The sequence below is a fragment of the Dama dama genome, chromosome 8, assembly GCF_033118175.1.
Source record: "Dama dama isolate Ldn47 chromosome 8, ASM3311817v1, whole genome shotgun sequence".
NCBI lineage: Eukaryota > Metazoa > Chordata > Mammalia > Artiodactyla > Cervidae > Dama > Dama dama.
This window is the reverse complement of record NC_083688.1, coordinates 150,781-176,310: the sequence shown is the minus strand read 5'-3', so window position 1 is coordinate 176,310 and position 25,530 is coordinate 150,781. Positions and strand designations below refer to the sequence as shown.

At 48.1% G+C, this 25,530-nt stretch overlaps 1 protein-coding gene, 1 non-coding gene and 1 pseudogene across 2 annotated transcripts; 2 read left to right on the top strand and 1 right to left on the bottom strand.

Moving 5' to 3' along the window:
• Positions 1-9,388: 9,388 nt before the first annotated feature.
• Positions 9,389-9,463, top strand: TRNAG-CCC (transfer RNA glycine (anticodon CCC)). Its single transcript has one exon. It is a non-coding gene; the product is annotated as a tRNA-Gly (tRNA).
• Positions 9,464-10,193: 730 nt separating this feature from the next.
• SRARP (steroid receptor associated and regulated protein) lies at positions 10,194-13,222 on the bottom strand. Its single transcript, XM_061149133.1, has 2 exons — positions 13,135-13,222; positions 10,194-10,630 (listed from the first exon to the last, which is right to left on the bottom strand). Exons 1-2 carry the CDS (start codon positions 13,220-13,222, stop codon positions 10,194-10,196), a joined length of 525 nt encoding a protein of 174 aa, XP_061005116.1.
• Positions 13,223-19,857: 6,635 nt separating this feature from the next.
• On the top strand, positions 19,858-19,982 carry LOC133061057 (small nucleolar RNA SNORA72; annotated as a pseudogene).
• The last annotated feature ends 5,548 nt before the right edge of the window (positions 19,983-25,530 follow it).

Sequence of the window (25,530 nt, the reverse complement as noted above, 5' to 3'; positions counted from 1 at the left end):
ACAGAGTCTGAGCAGCTGAGCAGCCAGCTTGCGCACTGAAGCCTGGGTTTGAACTCAGGATGTCGGAAGCCGCTCTCGAACCCCACCTGCCCCTCCGTGCAGAGGGGAAGAGCTCCCCTGTTCTGCCTCTCTGCTCTGCACCTGCCCCACAGCTTCCTGCTAGAGAGAGAATGCCCCACCCCTGTCCCTCCTCATCCCCAGGCCAGAACAAGGACCTCCTGCCAGCCTCCATTCTGGGGGCCCCCAGCTGCCCCCCACGACCCTGGTGCAGTTTCCCACGTTCAGAGGTAGGGCTGAGCGGGGAGGGTGGGTCCCTGTCTGTCCGGCCTTCTGCGCTTCCTGGGTCAGTGCTCTGTGAAGTGGCCTCGTCCCTGCCGTTCTGGGGCCCTCAGGGGATGACCCAGGGTGGGGTGGGTCCTGGCATTGTATCCTGCACACACAATAAACGGCAGAATCACCGGCTTCTGGAGGTCACCCGCCTGAAGTTTTCAAGCTTGGGGTAGGGCAGGAATGGGAAGCTGGATAAACATCGTCTTTCTTGAGATTGGGGGGGCTGGGGTGGTAGCTCAAGTAAAGGTCAAGACGGCACAGAAGTATGGGTTCCTTTGTCCTCCTGCCTTGGTTCCTGGGCCCATTGGGCAGCCTTCTGGGAATGGTTTCCCTGAAACACTTGAGTCGCCTTCTCTTCCAACTGCCAGCCCCTGCTCCTACCTGCCAGGCACTGTCCCAGGCACGGGGACACCAAGAGTGGGCCAGCTGCACTGGGCGGCTTTTGAAGCCAGTCTTGTACCATCCGGGTTGGAGGACCACAGAGGCTGAGGGACTAACCTAGGGGCACACAGCCCGGGCAGAGGCCGGCTGGAACCTGGCTGGGGAGCGGACCGGTTCAGGGAGTCTGAGCGCCCTTTGGAAGGACGCCCCACACAAACCACCAGGCGCTACTGAAATCGGAGTTCCAGGCAGCTCGGGGCAGTCTGGAGGAGGGGAGGGAAGGGAGGCAAGGGGCGCGGTATTTCCAGTCTCCGTGACTCACTGATTCCACCGGGCTATTTGCAGCCCCGACACTCATCGCTGAGGAGTTGGGGGGAGGAGGGACCAGCTCTCCCACTCCTCCGACCCCTACTTGGGGCCAGGCTCACCTTGGCGTCCCCGGCCCAGCGGCGTCCCTCCCTGGGACAGGAAAGGGGGCAGCTCCCCGGTGGCCAATGGGGCCGAATGTTCCCCACCCCTAGGGCCCCAGCGGCCCCTCCCCAGACGGGGCTTTTAGAGGCTGAGGGAGCCGGTGGAGACTGAAGGCGCCCTCCTGCCAAGGTGACCCGCGGAAGAGGAGGGCGGGGCTGGGGACCTCGGGCTCAGCACGTTGGCTCCGCCCCCTGGCGCGGGGCAGGCGGCCGCTCTTTGTCTCCACTGGACCCCTACGCTTTTCAGGTTAAAAATAGACCTGGCTGCGGGTCCTGGGCTCCACCCCCACCACGTGAAAAATAATTATAGCAGCCCCATTCATTGAGCTCCTAGTGTGTGCCAAACACCTGCTCACGCCCACCATCCCGCAAGGTGGGCGCCAAGGAAGACAGGCGGCTCAGAGAAGTCAAGTGACTGGCCCAAGGTCACACAGCTGGGAAGTGGCATGGCTAGAATGTGAATCACTGTGGCTCTAAAATGTCCTCTGCTGGGTCAGCTCAGATCAGTCCCCCACTCCCTGCCCTCCTGTATAGGGAAGGGGAACCCTTACATCTTACAGCTTTAGCAGAGGGTGTGGGCAGGAGGCAGGGGAGGTTGAAAACACGCAGCCTTCCAGGGCTGGAGATCTGTGAGCAAGTCCAGGTCCAGTGCCTGATGGGTGTGGAGGAGCTAGGAGGTGCCATCACTTTCAAAGGCCTAGCCCAGACCAAAAGCCTCCTCCTCCCAAAAGTCCTCCAGAGTTACCAGGTCAGAGTCACAGAGCTTAAGGAACCCCAGGCCCAAAACTTGTGTTTAAAAGAAGCTCAGATTCAGATGAGATGAGCACATGCCCGGGGCTGAGGGCAGACTTGAGCCTTGGTTGGCCAGCCCCATATCCTCTGGGAGTCACTCCCAACTCCTCACGGTTTGATGGGGGACCCAGAGCCTGGGAGGGGTAGGGTCTTGCCCTCCATCACACAGGAAGTCAGTGTCAGAGACGGGATGAAGACCAGGCCTCTAGAACTTCAGGCCAGAGCTTCTTTGCCAGACCACCCCCCATCCCCGGACCACCCTTCCCTGACCCACTTCCCCGTTGTACCCCTCCATCTTCCCTCACCCCTGTCTGCTTCCCGTCTGCCTTGGTTCCCAGTTCTGCGATGGCAGAAGATGCCTTCTTCTGCCTTCTTGCTCCCAAGCCCAGCATGGGAAAGGAGCTAAATAAATGCTTGTGGAATTTAAAAAAAAAAAGCTCAGAAGCCTTAGTGAAGAGTGGCAGGTCCCTGGTGGCCCAGTGGATAAGAATCCACCTGCCAATGCAGGGGATGTGGGTTCATCCCTGATCCTGGGAGATTCCACATGCTGCGAAGCAACCAAGCCCCTGTGCCGCAGCTACTGAGCCCGAGTGCTGCGGTGGCTGAAGCCTGCACGCCTGGAGCCTGTGCTCCACAGAGAAGCCCATGCACTGCAGCGAAGAGCAGCCCCCGCCCACCGCAACTAGAGAAAGCCGGGGCGCGGTGGCAGTGACGACCCAGCGTAGCCAAAAATACACAAATAAAATCTAAAAACTTCCTTAAAAAAAAAAAAAAAAAGAGTGGAGGTTCAGGACTTTCCTGGTGGTCCAGTGATTTGGGTTTGATCCCTGGTCAGGGAACTAAGATCCCACATGCCAGGACAGGGAGAGAGGCAACTAAGCCAGAACGCCGCGCATCTGTAGAGCTGGCGCACCACAACCAGAGAGTCCGCGAAGCCACAATGTGTGCGGATCCTGTGCGCTGCACCTGAGACCTGATGCGGCAAAATAAGTTAAAAAGCGTAGTTCAAGCGGGGCCCTAGACATGGATAGGTGACTAACGATCGAAAGTGTGTGATGTATAGATTTCATTAAAACAAAGAGTGGAGGATCAGCTGTAGACTCTGGAGCCACACCACCTGGGTTCAACTCTTGTCTCTGCTGCTTGTGAGCTGTGTGATCTTGACTAAGTAACTTAACCTCTCTGTTGCACCATGGCAAGAATATACAGAAGAACTGTACAAAAAACATCTTCACGACCCAGATCACTACGATGATGTGATCACTCACCTAGAGCCAGACATCCTGGAATGTGAGGTCAAGTGGGACTTAGGAAGCATCACTACGAACAAAGCTTGTGGAGGTGATGGAATTCCAGTGGAGCTATTTCAAATCCTAAGAGATGATGTTGTGAAAGTGCTGCACTCAACATGCCAGCAAATTTGGAAAACTCAGCAGTGGCCACAGGACTGGAAAAGGTCAGTTTTCATTCCAATCCCAAAGTTGACAATGCCAAAGAGTGCTCAAACTACTGCACAATTGCACTCATCTCACATGCTAGCAAAGTAATGCTCAAAATTCTCCAAGCCAGGTTTCAACAATACATGAACCGTGAACTTCCAGATGTTCAAGCTGGTTTTAGAAAAGGCAGAGGAACTGGTGATCAAATTGCCAACATCCGCTGGTCATCAAAAAAAGCAAGAGAGTTCCAGAAAAACATCTATTTCTGCTTTATTGAATATGTCAAAGCCTTTGACTGTGTGGATCACAACAAAGTGTGGAAAATTCTGAAAGAGATGGAAATACCAGACCACCTGACCTGCCTCTTGAGAAATCTGTATGCAGGTCAGGAAGCAACAGTTAGAACTGGACATGGAACAACAGACGGGTTCCAAATAGGGAAAGGAGTACATCAAGGCTGTATATTGTCACCCTGCTTATTTAACTTCTATGCAGAGTAAATCATGAGAAGTGTCAGACTGGATGAAGCACAAGCTGGAATCAAGATTGCCGGGAGAAATATCAATAACCTCAGATATGCAGATGACATCATCCTTATGGCAGAAAGCAAAGAAGAACTAAAGAGCCTCTTGATGAAAGTGAAAGAGGAGAGTGAAAAGGTTGGCTTAAAACTCAACATTCAGAAAACTAAGATCATGGCGTCCAGTCCCATCACTTCATGGCAAATAGATGGGGAAACAATGGGAACAGTGACAGATTTTATTTTTTGGGGGGGCTCCAAAATCACTGCAGATGGTGATTGCAGCCATGAAATTAAAAGATGCTTGCTCTTTTGGAGAAAAGCTGTGACCAACCTAGATAGCATATTAAAAAGCAGAGACATTACTTTGCCAACAAAGGTCTGTCTCGTCAAGGCTATGATGGTTTTTCCAGTAGTCATGTATGGATGTGAGAGTTGGACTATAAAGAAAGCTGAGCCCTGAAGAATTGATGCTGGTGAACTGTGGTGTTGGAGAAGACTCTTGAGAGTCCCTTGGACTGCAAGGAGTTCCAACCAGTCAACCCTAAAGGAAATCAGTCCTGAATATTCATTGGAAGAACTGATGTTGAAACTCCAATACTTTGGCCACCTGATGCAAAGAACTAACTCATTGGAAAAGACCCTGATGCTGGGAAAGCTTGACGGTGGGAGGAGAAGGGGATGACAGAGGATGAGATGGTTGGATGGCATCACTGCCTCAAGGGGTATGAGTTTGAGTAAACTCTGGGAGTTGGTGATGGACAGGGCAGCCTGGTGTGCTGCAGTCCATGGGGTCACAAAGAGTCAGACACGACTGAGCGACTGAACTAAACTGAACTGAACTGTTGCACCATAAAATGGTGCTAACAGGTTCAACCTGCTGTGGTTGTTTTGTAATACACTTAAAGGGCTTGGTACATATGGTTGACTATAGCTCACATATGCCATGCACTGAAAACACCCAGAAGGGCTCATTTAGAGCCCCCTAATCTCATTTCTGTTTGAATCCTGACACTCCATCTCTGGCTCCATTAAGATGAAGACTTGGACTGGAAGGGCAGAGGAGCTGCCTTGTACCTGGGGTCCGCTTTCCAGGAAAAGCAGGTGAAACAGATGGAAAAGGTAGGTTCCTGGGACTTCTGGTGGTACGGTGGATGAGAATCCACCTGCCAGCACCAGGGACACAGGTCCAATCCCTGGTCCCAGAAGATTCCACATGCCACGGACAACTGCAGTCCGTGCACCACAACCACTGAGTCTGAGCTCTAGAGGCCTCTCGCTGCACCTCCTGAGCCTGGAACCCATGCTCTGTGACAAGAGGAGCTGCCAAAATGAGGAGCTGCAGCCCCAGCCCTGCAAGGAGTGGCCCTCGCTCATGCAGCTAGAAAGCCCGAGTGCAGCAACACAGACCCGGTGCAACCAAAAAAAAATTAATAGTAATAATAATAAAGTGGTCAGTTCTCCAAGGCCCTCCTGGAAGACCTGTCTGGGCCCTGGGGGTGGGGGAGGTGGGCAAGAGAAGCACCTGGAAGCCTTGGTTTCCTCTTCCACAAACAAAGATCAGGTAGCACCCTCCCAGGCCCGCTGTGACAGCCAGAGCCAGATGGTGTTTAGTGTAAGCTCGGGAAATGCTAAGCTCCTGTTAGAATCTCTGTGTTTGTTTTCTTAATGAGGAAACCCAAGCTTCCACCCCCTGACTCTGCCCTCACACGGGAGAGCATCCTGAGGAGCAGGGAGGCTGGAGTCTGCCAGGCTGGGGTCCCAGGCAGGAGCCTCTGGGCAGTGGGATGGTGCTGTTTACAGTCAGCACAGCGGGTCTGGGCTCACCCCGAGCAGCCCCAGACCTGTCCTGAGCTCTGGGGCCTTCCAGCGCCTGGACCCAGGAGCAGCTTTCCCTGGGGGTCTGGGGGCTGCTGGCAGGATGGGGGCCCTGGGGAGCCTTCCTGAGGGGCATCAAGCCGGGCTGCTGGCCCCAGGGAGCCGGAGGGGAGAGTGCAGACCGCAAACCTGCCTCTCCCTCCTTGCTTCTCTCCCTTCCCTCTGCTTCTTCCTCCCTTTCTTCCCACACAATTCTTGAGCACGTGTCATGCACCAGGCACTTTTAGGGCACTGGGGACACAGTCCTGATAGGCGTGGCTGCCGACCTGGAGACGCACTCACCGATTCACACTTCTACTCGCTGCTTCAGGAAGTTCTTTCTTCTTTGTTGTTTCATCCTCTCAACAGCTTTTCAGTAAGTTTCTGTGATATGGTGGGTAGATCAAACTCTGAGGACGCGCCGTCTCCACTTCAGCCCTGGCTCTGCCACTCGCTGTCTGCATGACCTTGGGCCAGTCACTCCACCCAGCCGGGCCTCAGTCTCCTTATCTGTACAATGGGGCGGCCCCCACAGGACTGTGGGGAAGAGGTGAGGTGTTCTCCTCCACCTGTGTGCCCAGCTCAGTGAGGGCCTCAGTCACTTGTTCAACCCCCAGACACCCCCGCACATGGCCAGACCCTGGGGACTGTTCCTTGGGGAAATGATCCCTGGGGACTGTTCATTCACTCCTTCAGCAAACGGGAGCAGAGCACCTACAGCACAGTACAGGCTCATGACTCTATAATTGCATAGTCACACTGTCTGCGGTTTGGACTTGGTGACCTTGGGTAAATCATTTCATCTCTCTGTGCCTCAGTGTCTTCACGGGTCCAGTGTGAGAGGAACTGAAGTGGCATGTGGTGTATATAAAACTATCAACAGTGACTATTCGCGAGGAAAGGGACATTGATTAGGGTGAAAGCCTGGCTTCTGAAAGCTTGGCCCTCTCCCAGCCCGGAAGGCGGGGCTGCCCAGTCTGATGCTGGGGCGACACCTGCTGGCAGGAAGCTAGGCCTGCAGCCCTACCCTCTTCCTGCAGGGTCCCAGACTCCCAGCCCTGCCTCTGGTCTCTGCTAGTTCAGTGATTCTCAGCAAGGGGAGGACAGAGGAGGGGATGTCAACAGTCCAGACTCCTCTCTCACCACCTCTCTAGGACAGATCATTACTGCCTTTGCCTGGATTAAGATGCAGCTTCCTCCCCTGCCTTCCTCTTCCAGCACAAGAGCTAAGGCATCTTTTTTTTTACAAGGCGGGTCGTAATTTCCAGTAGTCCCCATCTCAGAGGCCTGCAAGGCCTCCCGTGAGATGGTCCCTGTCACTTCTCTGGCCTCTGTTTGGAGTGTGTACATGCATTCTCTCCCCCAGCTGGAGGACAAGCTCCTTGATGGCAAAGCCTTGTCTGTCTGTCACTGTTCCATCCCAGGGTCTAGCCCAGAGCCTAGCACACAGTGGGCGCCCAACAAATACTTGGTGAATGAATGAATGAATACTCCAGCCAGACTGGCCCTTCTCCCTGGAGCACTCCCCACTCTTGCCCCTTGTCTTGGTATGACTCACTCAACTGGTCAGATTTTAGTTTAGACGCCACTTCCTGCATGAAGCCCTCCTGATCTCCTCTCCTGAGTGGCCTGGGCACCCTCCTCCAGCCCCAATCTCATTCTGTGTGCCCTTACTGCTGCACTTACAAGAAGTTACGACAATCAGCAGTCGTCTTCTTTCTCACCTCCCCGACTTGGCTATGAGCTCCTTGAGGACAGGGTCTGCTCTCTCTAGATCCCCTCTGTTTAGAAGAGACACTGCCAGGAGGAGAGGCCATCTGCTGTAGAGCTGGTTTGGGTTCTAAGCCCAACTTCACCTGTCTATGGGCCTTGAGTGCACTCCTCAACTTCTCTGTGCCATGGTTCTCTAATATGTGAAATGGATTAAAAAAAAAAAAAAGAGGCGCTTCTCTCTACAGGCATTTCCCTGGCACAGAGCAAATGGTCAATACATGTTAGCCACCAGTGTTTGTGTGTGCATGCTAAGTCGCTCAGTCATGTCTGACTCTTTGCAACTCTATGGACTGTGACCCACCAACCTTCTCTGTCCATGAGATTCTCTAGGCAAGAATACTGGAGTGGGTTACCATGCCCTCCTCCAGGAGATTTTCCGGACCCAGGGATCAAAACTGTGTCTCATATGTCTCCCGCATTGGCAGTCAGGTTCTGTACCACAAGTGCCACCTGGGAAACCCACCAGGGTTCGTAGGAACCTACTAAAACATTAGTGAATAAATGAATATTCAACAATTTTAATCCAAGAGCCTTGAGACCCTCTTCGTCAGCATCTCTTAGACCTTCATCTTCCCTCAGAGCAACTTCCACTTCCTGCTGAGGACCAGGATTGCCCTGGGGGAAAGGGACAAAGTTCCCCCACCTACTTTTCTGTGTCCCTAGGGGCAGTATAAGCCTGGTATGCAGTGGATGCTCAATAAGTAATATCTCATTTTCATCTGTTCAAGCATGATACTCCCTTCCCTTTCTGAGTACTTCCACCCCCATCCTGAGAAGCCAGTTCCCCTTATTTCCCACCCCATCTGGGTCCTTAAATCTCCCATCCTGAGTCCCATGCCCTCCCGGTGATCCTTGATGACCTACACCCTTGCACGGTGAGCTAAGATGACTGCAGTCACTGTATCGCCCCTGCCTGTTGTGCTGGGAGGTTCTGACTCCTACTCTGGATGAGAAACCAACCAGGTGATCCTGGGGAGGATAGTTCCCAGTGCTGGCTCCTTCTCATCTTTTCAGTTCAGTTCAGTTGCTCAGTCATGTTCGACTCTGTGTGACCCCATGAACCGCAGCACGCCAGGCCTCCCTGTCCATCATCAACTCTCGGAGTCCACCCAAACCCATGTCCATTGAGTCGGTGATGCCATCCAACCATTTCATCCTCTGTCTTCCCCTTCTCCTCCTGCCCTCAATCTTCCCCAGCATCAGGGTCTTTTCCAATGAGTCAGCTCTTCGCATCAGGTGGCCAAAGTATTGGAGTTTCAGCTTCAACATCAGTTCTTCCAATGAATATTCAGGACTGATTTCCTTTAGGATGGACTGGTTGGATCTCCTTGCAGTCCAAGGGACTCTCAAAAGTCTTCTCCAACACCATAGTTCAAAAGCATCAATTCTTTGGTCCTTGGCTTTCTTTCTAGTCCAACTCTCACATCCATGCATGACTACTGGAAAAACCATAGCTTTGACAAGATGGACCTTTGTTGACAAAGTAATGTCTCTGTTTTTTAATATGCTGTCTAGGTTGGTCACAACTTTCCTTCCAAGGAGTAAGCATCTTTTAATTTCATGGCTGCAATCACCATCTGCAGTGATTTAGGAGCCCAAAAAAGTAAAGCCAGTCACTGTTTCCACTGTTTCCCCATCTATTTGCCATGAAGTGATGAGACCAGATGCCATGATCTTAGTTTTCTGAATGTTGAGTTTAGTTTTCACTTTCCTCTTTCACTTTCATCAAGAGATCATACTTTCAGATCATCTTTTAGATCATACTTTGTTCCCCACTCAGAGAGGCCTTTCCCAACCAAAATATCAAAAAAACCTCTTGCCAGGAATTCCCTATGAGTCCAGTGGCTAGGACTCTGCACTCCCATTGCAGGGGGCACAGGTTCGATCCCTGGTTGGGGAACCAAGATCCTGCATGCCATGCAATGCATGCTAAATTGCTTCAGTGGTGTCCGCCTCTTTGCAATCCTGTGGACTGTAGCCCACCAGGCTCCTCTGTCCATGGGGTTCTCCAGTCAAGAATACTGGAGTGGGTTGCCATGCCCTCCTCCAGGGCATCTTCCCAACCCGGGGATCGAATCTGTGTCTCATTGCAGGCAGATTCTTTGCTGCTGAGCCACTGGAGAAAACCCTGCATGTCAAAAGGAGCAACTATTAAAAAAAAAAACAAAACAAAACAAAAAAAACCCCACCTCTTTGTTCCACCATCTTCCATCCCACCACCTTGCTCAGTTTCTATACAGCACTCATTATACTGTTCAAATAGTCTTTATTGGGTTGTTTAACCTTTCTCCCCGACCCTCAAGAAGACAAACTCCAAGAAAGCTGCAGTGTCTTTTTCAATGCTTTGCAGGGCTGGGAATTGGGAGATGCTGCATTAGAATATGCTGTGTGAGTGAGTCAGCCTCATTCTACCTGGCGGTGCCTTATCCTGCTGCCGCTGAAAGGCTAGCAAAGATGGAGAGGAAGGAAGAAGTAGGATGCTTGGGACTGTTTCAGATGTCCTTTCGGATCTAACTCTCCTTCTCTGGCTCAGGTAGAAAAGCCTTCTGCTCGGCTGGGGAGGCAGGCGTGGACCCAGGGAATCGTGCACGGATTCCCCGAGCCTCCCCGCCCACGGCCAGGGTCCCGCAGTTAATCCGCCTGTGCGCAGACGCAGGAGGAGAGGGCCTTGAGGGAGCCGATGACCGTTCCCCACGCGGAGGACCGCGAGGACACGGCCTTCACGGGGCTCCCCTTGGCTTCAGGAGCCTCCGCAAGGCCTCCTGGGCTGGCTGGGGGGGAAGCTTGGGCCGTAGTCCCTCTGCAGGGGGGCCCTGGGCAGGGCCCCCTGGCCTGCGCAAGGCCCCCCCCACCCAGCGGAGCCTCCCGAGTCAGGTTGGGGGACTGCTTTTCCCCGAATAACAAGATGTAGGTCTTCATCGGAGGGACGGCAGGTCCCGGGTTGGGACTGGGGGTGCGGGGTGGCCCCGGGGGTGCTGCCAGGGAGATCTGCTTCCCTCGCGCACAGTCGATGACGAAGGTCAGGTGAGCTCTGGGGATGGCCTTCTGCTGGCGCGCTGGCCTTCCGCCTGGAAGGGAGGAGAAGGCCGAAGGTTTGTGCTGGCGCAGCGCGGGGGCGGCTCCAGTGATTTGCGTGTTCCTTCACTCAACCGGGAGTTTTTTTTTTTTTTTAATTTTATTATTATTATTTTTTTTTTTGTCATACATTGATATGAATCAGCCGTAGATTTACACATATTCCCCATCCCGATCCCCCCTCCCACCTCCCCCTCCACCCGATTCCTCTGGGTCTTCCCAGTGCACCAGGTCCGAGCACTTGTCTCATGCATCCCACCTGGGCTGGTGATCTGTTTCACCATAGATAGTATACATGCTGTTCTTTTGAAATATCCCACCCTCACCTTCCCCCTCAACCGGGAGTTTTTGTGTTAATTTAATTTTTATTTTATATTGGGATATAGTTGATTTGGGCTTCCCTGGTGGCTCGTAAAGAATCCGCTTGCCATGCAGGAGACAGGGGTTGGATCCCTGGGTTGGGAAGATCCCCTGGAAAAGGAAATGGCATCCCACTCCAGTATTCTTGCCTGGAGAATCCCATGGACAGAGGAGCCTGGCGGGCTGCAGTCCACGGGGTCGTAAAAGTCTTATCAACCAAAGAACAACAGAAGTTGGTCGACCATGCTGTGTTAGTTTCAGGAGAACAGCACAGCGATCCAGTTACATATATATATATATATATATATATATATATATATATTACATATATATATATATATATATCAGACATATAGCCATTCTTTTTTAGATTCTTTTCCCGTATCTGTTATTACAGAATTTTGTAAAAAATATGTATTTACTTATTTATTTGGCTGCACAGGGTGTGAGGTGCAGAATGCCGGATTTTTTACCTTTGTGTCACATGGGATCTTTTAGTTAAGACATATGGGATGTAGTTCCCCAACCAGCGATCGAACCCAAGCCCCCTGCACTGAGAGCACGAGGTCTTAGCCACTGGACCAGGGAAGTCCTGTTATCACAGAATACTAAGTAGAGTTCCCTCAATGGGGATTTAACTGTATGTTGTGCGTGCTAAATTGCTTTAGTTGTATCTGACTCTTTGAGACTCTGTGGACGGTAACCCACCAGGCTCCTCTGTCCATGGGGATTCTCCAGGCAAGAATACTGGAGTGGGTAGCCTTACCCTCCTCCAGGCGATCTTCCCAACCCAGGGATCCAACCCACATCTCTTACGTCTCCTGCATTGGCAAGTGGGTTCTTTACCACTAGCGCTACCTGGGAAGCTCTAACTGTAGGTTAGTTGACACGCAAAAATGGGAAGACGGTGGGGCTTAAGAGCATGAATTTCAGCACTGGGGAGGCCTGAATATAAACCTCTCTCCTCCCCACCCCCATCAGCCCTCTGCCTTCCGGGAGCACAGAGTCCACCACATCAGAGCCTCTCAGCCCCACCATGCCTACAAGCTGCCTGGGCAATTTGTTAGCATGCAGATTCTCTGGTGGCTCCGTGGTAAAGAATCTGCCTGTGATGCGGGAGACCTGGGTTCAGTCCTTGGATTGGGAAGATCCCCTGGAGAAGGGAATGGCTACCCACTCCAGTATTCTGGCCTGGAGAATCCCATGGACAGAGGGGCCTGGCGGGCTACAGTATATGGCTTGCAAAGAGTCAGACATGACTGAGCAACTAACACTTTCACTTCACTTTCTGGTGCAGCAGGTCTGGGCTGGGGCCTGACGGTCTGCATTTCTGAGAAGCTCCCAGGGAATGCCGATGCTGCTGGCCCATGGACCACACTGTGGTGAGCGGTACGAGGAAAGCCCGACCTCCTTTTACAGGTGAGGGAACTGAGGCTCAGTGTGCAGGTGTTAGTGGCCTCAGGAAACACTGCTGTGCTCCCGTCCTCCCCCACCATACTCTTATCTACCTGTCCTCTCTGCCTCGGGGATCCTTGCTGTGTCTTTCCCCACCAAACAGGGAGCAGCCATGAGCCAACCCAGGGGCTTATCAATGAACCAACCCGGGGATTTATCAAAGAAGCAAGTGCCAGAGCAGGTCTCTCCGAATCCAAAGCCTTTGCTCTTCAAAAAAAACATTTCAAGTTGCCCAAATGATAAACAAAACCATCCTCTTGACTACGTGCTCGTCACCATGACCCAGGCTCAGAAGGAAGCTTCTCTTCTGCTAAGTTAGTTAACGCAGGAAATGTGGCTGATCCTTGAACAATGCCGGTTTGAACTGTGGATCCACTTAATATGTGGATTTGTTTTCAATAAATACCCATTCCTACACAATCCATAATAGGTTGAATCTGTGGATGTGGATGCTCAGGTACAAAGGGATGATTGCAGTTATAGCCTGATTTTCCACTGCTCGGAGGATCAGCGCCCCAGCCCCCAAGTTGTTCAAGGGTCAACTGTAAATGAAGCCCATCCGTGGCTTGAGAATCTTGGCAGCCCTGGAGGGAGGCTGTCTTTCCTTTCCTGCCCTCCCCACTCCACGGCCTCCCCAGTCCCTCTCAGCTGCAGGGCTGAGGCCCCCTCTGTCACCTCTCACCTGAGCTGGTCTCCAGGTTCATCTCAAGGCCCCCGGGGTGGGCGCTCGGCTCTCTGGGGTCTTCTGAGGGGAACGTGACTGCTGCCATGGCTCCTGGCTCGGCACTGGCAGAGGAAGCCGTTTTCAGCAGCCGTGTCCAGAATGCGGGTCCGCACCCAAGGACCAGACCTTTTATATTTACCAGATCCGGATCTGCTGAGTGAATTCCACCAGGAGCCACAGGAACTGGCCTGGAGCAGTTGGGGGATTGCTTTGATCAACGGGTTTATGTCAACAGGATTGCAGTCGGGTGGCTGGGAGGCAGGCCTTCTACCAAACACACACTGTTTCTTCCAAGCTCAGCGGCTTCCTCCCTTGGGACGAGCCTGGGAACCGTCTCTTCCAGGCCTCAGTTTCCCGAACCTCAGTCATTGCCTGGCTGCATTCCCAGTTTTTAGCTGTTTTATTTATTATTTTTGGTCTCACCTAAGAGAAGGGGGCGGCAGAGGATGAGATGGTTAGATAGTGTCCCTGACTCAATGGACATAAATTTGAGCAAACTCCGGGAGACAGTGGAGGACAGAGGAGCTGGGCATCCTGCAGTCCATGGGGCCACAAAGAGTCGGACATGACAGCGACGGAACAGCAACAAAGAACTATATGGAATATTACTGACAATATGTCCTTGTCATACTCTGTTTGAGCAGCTATAGATTAAGGGAATTAAACCACAAATCTTTGATTACTCACAGTTCTGGATGGTGGGAAGTCCAAGATCAAGGTGCTTATCGATTCTGGTGTTTGGTGAGGACCTGCCTACTGGTTCATGAATAGCTATCTTTTAGCTGTGTCTTCACCTCACAGAAAGTGCAAGAGAGGTCTCTGGGATCTCTTTTTATAAGGGCACTAACCTCATCATAAGGGATCTACCCTCATGACCTAATTACCCCTCCCCAAAGAGCCCACCCCTTCAGTTCAGTTCAGTTCAGTCAGTCGTGTCTGACTCTTTGTGACCCCATGGACTGCAGCACGCCAGGCTTCCCTGACTATCACCAACTCCCAAAGCTTGTGCAAACTCATGTCCATTGAGTCAGTGATCCCATCCAATCATCTCATCCTCTGTTGTCCCCTTCTCCTCCCACCTTCAATCTTTCCCAGCATCAGGGTCTTTTCCAATGAGTCAGCTCTTCGCATCAGGTGGCTAAACTATTGGAGCTTCAGCTTCAGCATCAGTCCTTCCAATGAATATTCAGGACTGATTTCCTTTAGGATGAACTGTTTGGATCTTGCTGTCCAAGCGACTCTCAGGAGTCTTCTCCAACACCACAGTTCAAAAGCATCAATTCTTCAGGGCTCAGCTTTCTTTATAGTCCAACTCTCACATCCATACAAGACTACTGGAAAAACCATAGCCTTGACTAGATGGACCTTTGTTGACAAAGTAATGTCTCTGTTTTTTAATATGCTGTCTAGGTTGGTCATAACTTTTCTTCCAAGGAGTAAGCATCTTTTAATTTCATGGCTGCAGTCACCATCTGCAGTGATTTTGGAGCCCCTAAAAATAAAGTCTGTCACTGTTCCCATTGTTTCCCCATCTATTTGCCATGAAGTGATGGGACTGGACGCCATGATCTTAGTTTTCTGAATGTTGAGTTTTAAGCCAACTTTTTCACTGTCCTCTTTCACTTTCATCAAGAGGCTCTTTAGTTCTTCTTTGCTTTCTGCCATAAGGGTGATGTCATCTGCATATCTGAGGTTATTGATATTTCTCCCGGCAATCTTGATTCCAGCTTGTGCTTCCTCCAGCCCAGCATTTCTCATGATGTACTTCTGCATATAAGCTAAATAAGCAGGGTGACAGTATACAGCCTTGACGTACTTGACATTTCCTGATTTGGAACCAGTCTGCTGTTCCATGTGCAGTTCTAACTGTTGCTTCTTGACCTGCATACAGATTTCTCAGGACGCAGGTTGGGTGGTCTGGTATTTCCATCTCTTTCAGAATTTTCCACAGTTTATTGTGATCCACACAGTCGAAGGCTTTGGCATAGTCAATAAAGCAGAAATAGATGTTTTTCTGGAACTCTCTTGCTTTTTTGATGATCCAGCAGATGTTGGCGATTTGCTCTCTGGTTCATCTGCCTTTTCTAGGTTTCAAAATATGAATTTTCGGAGGATGTATTCTATCTACAGCATCTTTTAGGTCAATCAAATTTTAAGTCAATTTTTTCTTTTACTGAAAAAGAGAAATATTTGTCTACTGAAAAAAAATGTACAGCCTAAAGTTCAGAGTTATGTTTTTTCAGTGGATTTACTGAGGACTTAAGTCCAAGAGAAAACCTGATCAAAAGAGGTAAGTGTAGAGCCAGGATATATAGGAGTTAAAAAAAAAATAAACAAACCAAAACAAAACAAACCAGGTAGTTGAAACATCAAAAGATTACTGTCAGGGACTTCCCTGGTGGTCTAGAGGTTAAGACTCCCAGCTTCCAATGCAGGGGGCTCAGGTTCTATCCTGGGTTAGGGAATGAAGATCCTACATGCTGTGCAGTGTGGCCGAAAAATAAAAAAAAGAAAAGAAAAAGATTACTGTTAATTAAAGAAAATCAGACATGTCACATTAGTGAATTTAGTGCTTTTATATGTATGGGAAGATGCACGAGTTTGGGCTTATTGAAATTATTCCTTTAACATGCACCTCAACTATCCTGTTTTTCTCCCTCCTGAATCCTGTCAGGGTGCACCGTTGGGGTGGTTGCAGTGGTGGCTGGCTTGTTGGTTGCAACATTGTTTGTTTACTGACAAGGCAGGTGACATTCTTTGTTGTAGTACTACTATAAATAAATATGTATGGTAGAAGATGCTACCCCAAAGAAGCCCATGCCCTAGTCCCCGGAACCTGTGAAAATGTTACCTTACACAGCAAAAGAAACTTTTGCAGGTGTGATTAAGGGTGTTCCCATTCTGACACCAATTCTGATGATTGCTTTTTTCCACATTACCAAGCAGTTAACATTGTTCTGACATTGCCTACCTGGAGATTGCTTCAGATTTTACAGATTAAGAGGTCAGTCCTACAAGACTGCCCCTGGCACAGACACCAATCACAAGTCCTGGTTGTCAGATGGGTTTCTGACCTACAGATGGGAGGGTCCCAAAACACACTCCTTGGATTCAATTAGTTTGCTAGAGCGGATCAGAGAACTCAGAGAAATGTTTTGCTTATCAGATTGCCAGTTTCTTATAGAAGGATATAACTCAGGGGACTTCCCTGTGGTCCAGTGGCTAAGACTCCACACTCCCAACGCAGGGGGCCTAGGTTCAATCCCTGGTCAGGGAACATAGATCCCCCATGCCACAACTAAGCATTCGAACGCCACAACTTAAGTTCCTGCGTGTTGCAGGGAAGATGAAAGATCCCACATGCCCCAACTGAAAATCCTGTATATCTCAATGAAGATCAAAGATCCCACATACTGCCACTAAGACCTGGGCAGCCTGAATAAATAAATAAATATATATACATTTAAAAGACTGTAACTCAGGAAGAGCCAGATGGAAGAGATGCACAGGCAAGCTGTGTGGGAAGGGCAAGGAGCTTCCACGACCTCTGAGAACGCCACTCTTCCCCAGTCTCCACCAGTTCACCAACCCAGAAGCTCTCAATACCCTGTTCTTTAGGGTTTTAATGGAGGCTTCAGTGCATAATCATGATTGATTAAACCATTGGCCATTGTTGGCCACGAATCTCCACTCCCTCTCACTCTCTGAAGGTTAGTCGGTTGGTGAGTGGGACTGACGCTTCCAACCCTCTAACCCAGCGCTTGGTTCTCCAGCTTCCCTGCTTAGGTGCTGTTGTTCTTGTTCAGTGTCCGATTCTCTGAGACCCCGTGGACTGCAGCACACCAGGCTCCTCTGTCCTCCGCTATTTCCCAGAGTTTGCTCAAATTCACGTCCCTGGAGTTGGTGAGGCTATCTAACCATCTTATCCTCTGCTGCCCCCTTCTCCTTTTGCCTTCAATCTTTCCCAGCATCAGGGACTTCTCCAGTGAGTTGGCTCTTCACATCAGGTGGATGTAGGGCCTTTCTAAGAGTCACCTCATTATGACAACAAAAGCCACCCTTTCCCCTCTTCTCAACTGGGAAATTCCAAGGCTGGTAGGAGCTCTGTGCCAGGACCCAGTAGGAAGACCAAATGTGCATTTACTTAACAGATCTGGGTTCAATCCATGCATCAGGAAGATCCCCTGGAGGAAGGCATGGCAGTTCACTCCAGGATTCTTGCCTGGAGAATCCCATGAACAGAGGAGCCTGGTGGGCCACGGTCTGTAGGGTCGAAAAGAGTCAGACACGACTGAAGCTACTTGGCACGCATGTATTTACAGAGGTATGGACTTTGATGTAGGGATATTGGGTGGATTATCTAAGTGAATACACCCTAATCACACTAGTCCTTAAACTGGGGCCATTTTCCAAGCTGGGTTAGAGAGATGTGACAATGGGACAAGGCCAGAATGAAACAAAATGAGACACTCAGTCTGCCATTGATGGTGTTAAAAGACAAACCGGGACATGTTAAACATTTTAAGAGTTTATTTGAATAAAAATTGACTTCAATCAGGTAGCATCCAATCTAGAAGATAGAAAGGAACTCTGAGTAGTTGTACAAAGGCAGAAAGGAGCAGAATTGGAAGTTACACTAGGCAGGAAAGTGGGTTGGTTATCGCAAGGTTACTTTCCCTTTGGAGACAGCAAGGGTTCATCAGGCAACTAAGTAGTGCCAATCAGGTGATTCCTGATTGACTGGTTTAAGATTCCACTTCTGGAAGAGCCAAAACATTAATGAAGCTATATCTTCGTTTGGTGATGTGAGGCTTAGTGTAAGCGATTGTTGTGTTGTTTAGGGTTGGTTGGTTTGTTTCTTTGTTTGGTGATGTGAGGCTTAGTGTAACAATTGTTGTATTGTTTAGGGTTGGTTGGTTGTTTGGTGATGTGAGGCTTAGTATAAGCAATTGCTGTATTGTCTAGGGTTGGTTGGTTTGTTTCTTCGTTTAGTGATGTGAGGCTTAGAGTAAGCGATTGCTGTATTGTTTAGGGTTGGTTTGTTTGTTTCTTTGGTGATGTGAGGCTTAGTGTAACAATTGTTGTATTGTTTAGGGTTTGTATAAGCGATTGCTGTATTGTTTAGGGTTGGTTTGTTTAGACTAGTTTATTTTACAAACTAGTTTATAAACTAGTTTGTATTTATTTTATAAACTAGTTTGGTCTAGCTTATTTACAGCCTTGTGTCAGCTTCAGCTGTACAGCTTTGCTGCTGTTTCGCCGCCGGGTCGTGTCCAACTCTTTTGTGACCCAAAAGATTGTAGCCTGCAAGGCTCCTCTGTCCGTGGAATTTTCTAGGAAAGAATACTAGAGTTGGTTCCCATTTCCTTCTCCAGGGGATCTTCCTGACCCAGGGACCGAGCCATGTCTTCTGTGTTGGCAGGCAGATTCTTTACCCCTTAGACACCAGGGAGCCCAGCAGCTGTAAAGCATCGCTCCTCAAAACCCATAACCCTGGTCTAATTGTCAGAAAAACACTGGAAAGATCCAAACTGAAGGACATTCTGCAAAATACCCATTTAGTACTCCTCACAGTGTCAAGATCGTGAAAAACAAGGAAAGACTGAGAAAATACCACAGACCAGAGGAGGCTGAAGGAGACGTGATGACTACATGCCATGTGGAATCCTGGGCTGGATCCTGGAAAAGAGAAAGGGTATTAACAGGAAAACTGGGGAAATCCAAATAAAGCCTGGAATTTAGTGAGTAGTCACGTACCAATGTTGTTTCCTTGGTTTTAACAAGTGTTCCATGGTCACGTAAGATGTGAACAGTGGGGAAACTGGGTGTGGACTGTACAGGGACTCTCTGCATTAACTCTGAAACTTTTCAATAAGCCTAAAATTATTTAAAAATTAAAAAGTATTTTAAAAAAGTTAGTGGGGAAGACTCTCATTGGACGCTAGTGGAGGTAACTGGGACACCTCATTTCTCTGATAATTCAAAGGAAATGAATATCAGGAAGACAGTGCAAGTGAGGGTCTGGAGAATTTGGAATCCTCTCAGATTACTAGTGGGATTGTTAAGTGTATCAGTCACTTTGAGTGGGGCAAGTAAATTAGGAATTTGGATTAACAGATACACACTACTATATATAAAATATATTAACAATGAGGACCTCCTGTATAGCACAGGGGACTATGTTCAATGTTTTGTAACAATCTATGATAGAAAGTAATCTTAAAAATAATATGTATGTATGTATAATTGAACCACTGAAACAGTGTAAATCAATCGTAATTCAGTTTTTAAAAATGGTGCTGTCATCTTGGAAAATAATTTGGCAGTTTCTCAAAATGTTAACGATCTAGTCATCATAGGCTTCCCTGGTGGCTCAGGGGTAAAGAGACCACCTGCAAATGCAGAAGACGTGGGTTTGATCCCTGATCCGGGACGATCCCACGTGTGGGAGAGCAACTAAGACCGCGAGCCACAGCACTTTGCTCCTGAGCCCTGGCGCTGAGAGTCTTGAAGCGGGCGCACCCTGGAGCCCGGGCTCCGCAGAGACACCGCCACAGTGAGACGTCCCAGCACTGCCGTGAAGAGCAGCCCAGCAGTAATCCAGCACAGCCAGGAAGAAACGAGTTTTCAAAAAGACCCACAAAAAATCCTGTAATATGGAGCTTATGTTCCAGTATGATGAATCAAAAAATAAAGGACATTGTAATAATCAGGGCAGGCTAAACATTCGCTATATTAAGACCATGCATGTGTCCCCAGACCTAGTTCTTTGCCTAGGTCTGGTTTTATAAATGCTGGTGATAAACCAAGTCTGATTTACATGACGTATCTTGTGTGGGAATTGTCTGTGACTCTAGGTATCTGATCAACCTTGAGAAATGGTAGCACAGCTAGTGTGATAATTTTTGAAAATAACCATTGCTAGTTTGATGAATACGAGTTGCCATTAAATGAGTTGTAAAAATTATTGTGTTTTGTTTTTTAGGTGATTCTGATATTATTAGAAGCATGCCAGAACAGACTGGTGAAAAGTAAATCATGTACAATTTTTCTTTAATAAAACTGGCCAGGGCTTATTTTTAAAACACTGTAAAAAAAAAAATAAATAAAAAAATAAAGGACATAGTGCTTAACAAAGTTATCATAAGACCCAGCAGTTTGACTCAATATGTATACCCGAGTAAAAACACATCCGCACAAAACTTGTACACAAATGTTCATGGCATCATTATTCACAACAGCTTCACTTGTGGCTCAGCTGGTAAAAGAATCCGCCTGCCATGCGGGAGACCTGGGTTCAATCCCTGGGTTGGGAAGATCCCCTGGAGAAGGGAAAGGCTACCCATTCCAGTACTCTTGCCTGGAGAATCCCATGGACAGAGGAGCCTGGCAGACTACAGTCCACGGGGTCGCAAAGAGTTGGACACCACTGAGTCACTAAGCACAGAGTGAAAAGGACTCCAATGTCCATCAGCTGTTGAACAGATAAACCAAATGTTGTATATTCATACAGCAGGATACTATTTGACTGTAAAAAAGAGTGAAGTACTGATACATGTTACAATGTGTATGAAGCTTAAAATCTAAGTGAAAGAAGCCAGTCATTAAAGACCACATGTTGTTTCATTCCATTTTATAATTTTATATAATGTCCAGAATAGGCAAAACTGTGAAGACCAAAAGTCGATTAGTGGTTGTCAGAAGTTGGGGGAAGGAAGAAATGGGGTTTGGCAGAGTGATGAAAATGTTCTGAAATTAGATAGCAGTGTTGGCTGTGCAACTGTTAATATACTAATAACCAGTGAATTTTACACTTCAAGATGGTGGATTGTATGGTATGTTTATAATCTCAATAGAGCTGTTATCTTTTAAAAAATGAGTGCTTTCCTATCTTCCCTGATGAACTGTTTTTCTAGAAAATCATGTGGCCCTGGATGAGGGAAAGGTCTTGTTTACAGAATTTCAGCTAATAAATGTGGAAAGAATGATAGGATCAGAAATGCATCATTTTACAACCTCTAATGAAGTTACTGACTCAGACAAGCATCTTCAAAGGAAGAAAGTACTACGGAAGGTTGATGAGAAACTTTCCAAAGAAAGAATCAGGCCGCTGCCACTCAAACCACCCAAACCACCCATTGTATCATCACTAAAGTGTCAGGAAAAAGCTCTGGAGGAGGGCGTGACAACCCACTCCAGTATTCTTGCCTGGAAAATTCCATGGATAGAGGAGCTTGATGGGCTACAGGTCATGGGGTCTCAAAAGAGTCAGACACAGCTGAACACACACAACAACACACAAAACACTCAACAGCAATTAGGAAGCCTTCTTACCCAAAAAAAAATTGGATCTGAATCTGCTTAGGCGTCTATAGCTATTTTACAGGGAACCGGACAAAGGAGCTAATTACAAGACAGCATAAGGAAGGAAATAGAAAAAACCAGAATGTGGGTCATTCTATAGGACAAGTGACCCCATTTCTGCAATAAAGCAATGAAATGGCAATGAAACAAACAAACAAACAAAAAAGATCAAAAAACCAAAAAAATGAGACAAGGAGAAAAGATTACTTTGGAACAAAAGTGACTCAGAAGCCAAAACTAACTGTTGACTAAAAAAGATGCACAACTTGAGAGTTTCGAGTTAAGTTTTATTTGGGGCAAAAAGAGAACTGCAGCCTGGGAGGCAGCACCTCAGATAGCTCTGAGAGACTGCTGCAAAGCGGCTGTCGGGGAAGGTCGGTAAATAAGGTTTTGTTGAAGGGGGAGTTCAATACCATTAGGCACTCATTTTACAAAAGGTTTTTGTTAGCCATGAGAATCTGATGTCACCATGAAGGGATTTAGTGCTTCTCTAGGAATGAGGAGATGCAAGGATTGAGGTCATAAAATCTGTTCCTAAAAACATCCAACCATCTAAAGACCTGTTCCACCAGATTCCCTGGAGCACAGAGTGCCTGAACTCCCTCAGGGATTGTTGAAGGTCAACATAGAGGAAGATGGCAAATGCCTTTGTTGTTCAGTTGGCAATGCTCTTGGTAAGTGCCAATTTGTAGCTGACAAAGCAACCGCCCCCCCCAAACACCCCACCCAATTGTTACTGCAGTGAAAGAGGACCTTGTATAAATCCTGGTTGGAAAAAATAATAAAAAGATATTTCAAGACAATTAGGGAAATTTTGATTCTGGTTGGATATTAAATGATTCCAAAGAACATTTTGTTAGGCATGATCAGGGCATTGCATAAATGTAAGATCTTTTTAAAAGAATTGCACACTGAAATATATAAAGATGGAATGACTTGATATCTAGGATTTGCTTTAAAACACTTCAGCAAATCTTTTTAAAAAGTGAGTAAGTGAAAGGACTTTCTTGGCCATCCAGTGGTTAAGACTCTATACTTCTGAAACAAGAGGAAAGGGAGAGGACACAGCTTTTGAGAGAATGACATAGCCCAAGGATACAACATAAACTGATTAGAATCAAATGGGTCCAAGATGGCAGACTTGTTGACTTTGATTAGACCTTGATCCTCAGCCAGCAAGCTAGATGGCACACCCAGAGGATCCGTGACAGTTCCAAGGCACCATCAAAGACCAAAAAGTGGGTGGTGGCCCAGCTCCTGGAAATCTCCACCCCTTCCCCAAAGTAGTTGGAATAATCCTCCCACTCATTAGCCTATGGGCTTCCCTTGTGGCTCAGCTGATAAAGAATCTGCCTGCAATGTGGGAGACCTGGGTTTGATCCCTGGGTTGGGAAGATCCCCTGGAGAAGGGAAAGGCTATCCACTCCAGTATTCTGGCCTGGAGAATTCCATGGACTGTATAGTCCATGGGGTCACAAAGAGTCGGACATGACTGAATAACTTTCACTTTCACTTCATAAGCTCTTAACCCTCCATCATTAAGCCTATGAAATTACCCAGTGCATAAAAACCAACCACACCACATCTCGGGCTGCCAGACTCACCCTCTGCGATGGCCCACACTCTCTCTACGGTGTGTGTTCCTCTCTAAATAAATCCCTTATTATCTGTCACCTTGTCTTTCACTGAATTCTTTCTGCAATGACATCAAGCTTCTTTAGGTCCTGAAACCAGGTACTGTGGGTTTTAGCTGGGTTCAAGTCCCAGCCACGTGGGTTAGAGTCCCAAACTGGACTTTGGCTGAGTTCTGGTCCCAGCCATGTGAGTGTTGCAGTTGCAAAGAGCCGGACACGACTGAGTGACTGGACCGAACTGATATTAGTTCAAGTCCCAATCTAAGATAATCAGTTTCACTTCCACTGCAGGGCGCATGGGTTCGATCCCTGGTGGGGAAGGGGTGGGGTCGGGGGAAGAAGGGTATCTTAAGTACATTTAGCAAAAGTTAACTATAGAATCTGGGTGATAGATGTACAGAAAATATTTCACTGTTTTCACTACTCTGTGTTCTTTACAAAGTTTTCTTTTCTTTTAACAAGTTTTTAAAATGTACTATTTCTGGCTCACTGAGCCTTTGTGGCCGCAGGTGGGCTTTCTCCAGCTGCGGTGAGCTGGGGCGGATACTCTTCAGTTGTGGTGTTCAGGCTTCTCATGGCAGGGGCTTCTCTTGTTTCAGAGCACAGGGCTTGTTAGCTGTGAGCGTGCGTGAGCTTAGCTGCCCTGAAGTGTGTGGAATCTTCTTGGACCAGGGACTTAACCAGGGTCGCCTGCTTTGGCAGGTGGGTGCTTTACCACTGGACCACCAAGGGAGTCCCGGAGAATTTCCAAAACGAAAAGGAGTTTACAAGTGCACATCAAGGGTGTGTGCCGAGGATGACTGTGAAGAGTAAAGAAAACCATTACATGACAAGTGAGCAGAGAAAACATAAAAGGAGCATTTACAAATTAAAATACTGTTACATAATTCATGATTGTAAAATGTTTGTAGTCAGCATGATAAACTAAATTGTATAAATAGACATTTGTCGGTTTATCTACAGTGTTTCAGGTTTATATCCTCAGGCTGGTCAACCAAATAAAAAAATTCTACTTATTCAGAAAATTCAAGGCAGCCCACGTGTAAATAGTGCCTGAGCGTTGGGAAGACTTTAGGGTAGGGGGTGGGTGAGTTTTAGGCTGGAAGCTCTGGAGATGGTGAAGGGCCCTGTGCCATCACTCTGAGGGGAGGGGGTTCTGGAGGGGGAGAAGCTCGGGGTGAGGAAGCTGGTTAGTAACACACCAGAGCACTAGCCCTTAGTGAGAAACCAGGCAAGTCAGTCCTTCACTCATTCAACCAATGCCTGTGTACTTACTCCTGACCTATCCCAACCACCCATCCCAGGTTTCTGGATTTCTTCTTCTCTATTACTCTAAAGAGTTTCTGGCATCTCAGTGTTGTTTAATGAAGACCACTAGTGAGTCTAGATTTTATTCAACCAACTGTGCTGTTAGAACCATTCTCAGCTGAATCATTAAAACACCCAAATCTCTGTAACATGCATTTATATATTGATACATTCTGCCAAGTCTAATGTAAGCTCCCTTCCTCCTGGACCTAGCACCTTTAGAATCCAGTTACACCCATATTCCCCAGTTTCAGCTCATTTATTAGTTAGGACCGCTCTCTGTCTCTTCCTCTTCTTCCTTCCTTCCTTTCCTTTCCTTGTTGTGTGTAAGTCACCTCCAAGATCAGACTGGGCATTTTGGAATTAGACTCTCTGTGTAGATCTGGAGACAAAAGAAGGTTGGTGGAGTGAGTGGTCTCTGAGAGGAACCAGCATCTCCTTGCAAAACAACTTCCTTGCTGCTTGTTGTTCAATTGCTAACTTATGTCCAACATTTTGCGACGCTATGGACTATAGCACATCAGGTTCCTCTGCCCTCCACTAACTCCCGGAGTTTGCCCAGATTCAAGTCCATTCATGTCATTTCACATGCTGGCAAAGTTATGTTCAAAATCCTTCAAGCTAGGCTTTAGCAGTACATGAACCTGGAACTTCAGATGTACAAGCTGGGTTTTACAGAGGAGGTTTTACAGGCAGAGGAACCAGAGATCAAATTGTCAACATTTGTTGGATCATGAACAAAACAAACAAGTTTCAGAGGAACATCTGCTTCACTAACCACACTAAAGCCTCTGACTGTGTGGAACACAACAAAGTAACTTCCTAATTGGGTTTCCCTGATAGCTCAGTTGTTAAAGAATCCACCTGCAATGCAGGAGAACCTGGTTCAATTCCTGGTTTGGGAAGATCCACTGGAAAAGGGATAATCTACCTGCTCCAGTATTCTTGGGCTTCCCTTGTGGCTCAGCTGGTGAAGAATCTGCCTGCAATGTGGGAGACCTTGGTTCCATCCCTGGGTCGGGAAGATCTCTTGAAGAAGGGAAAGGCT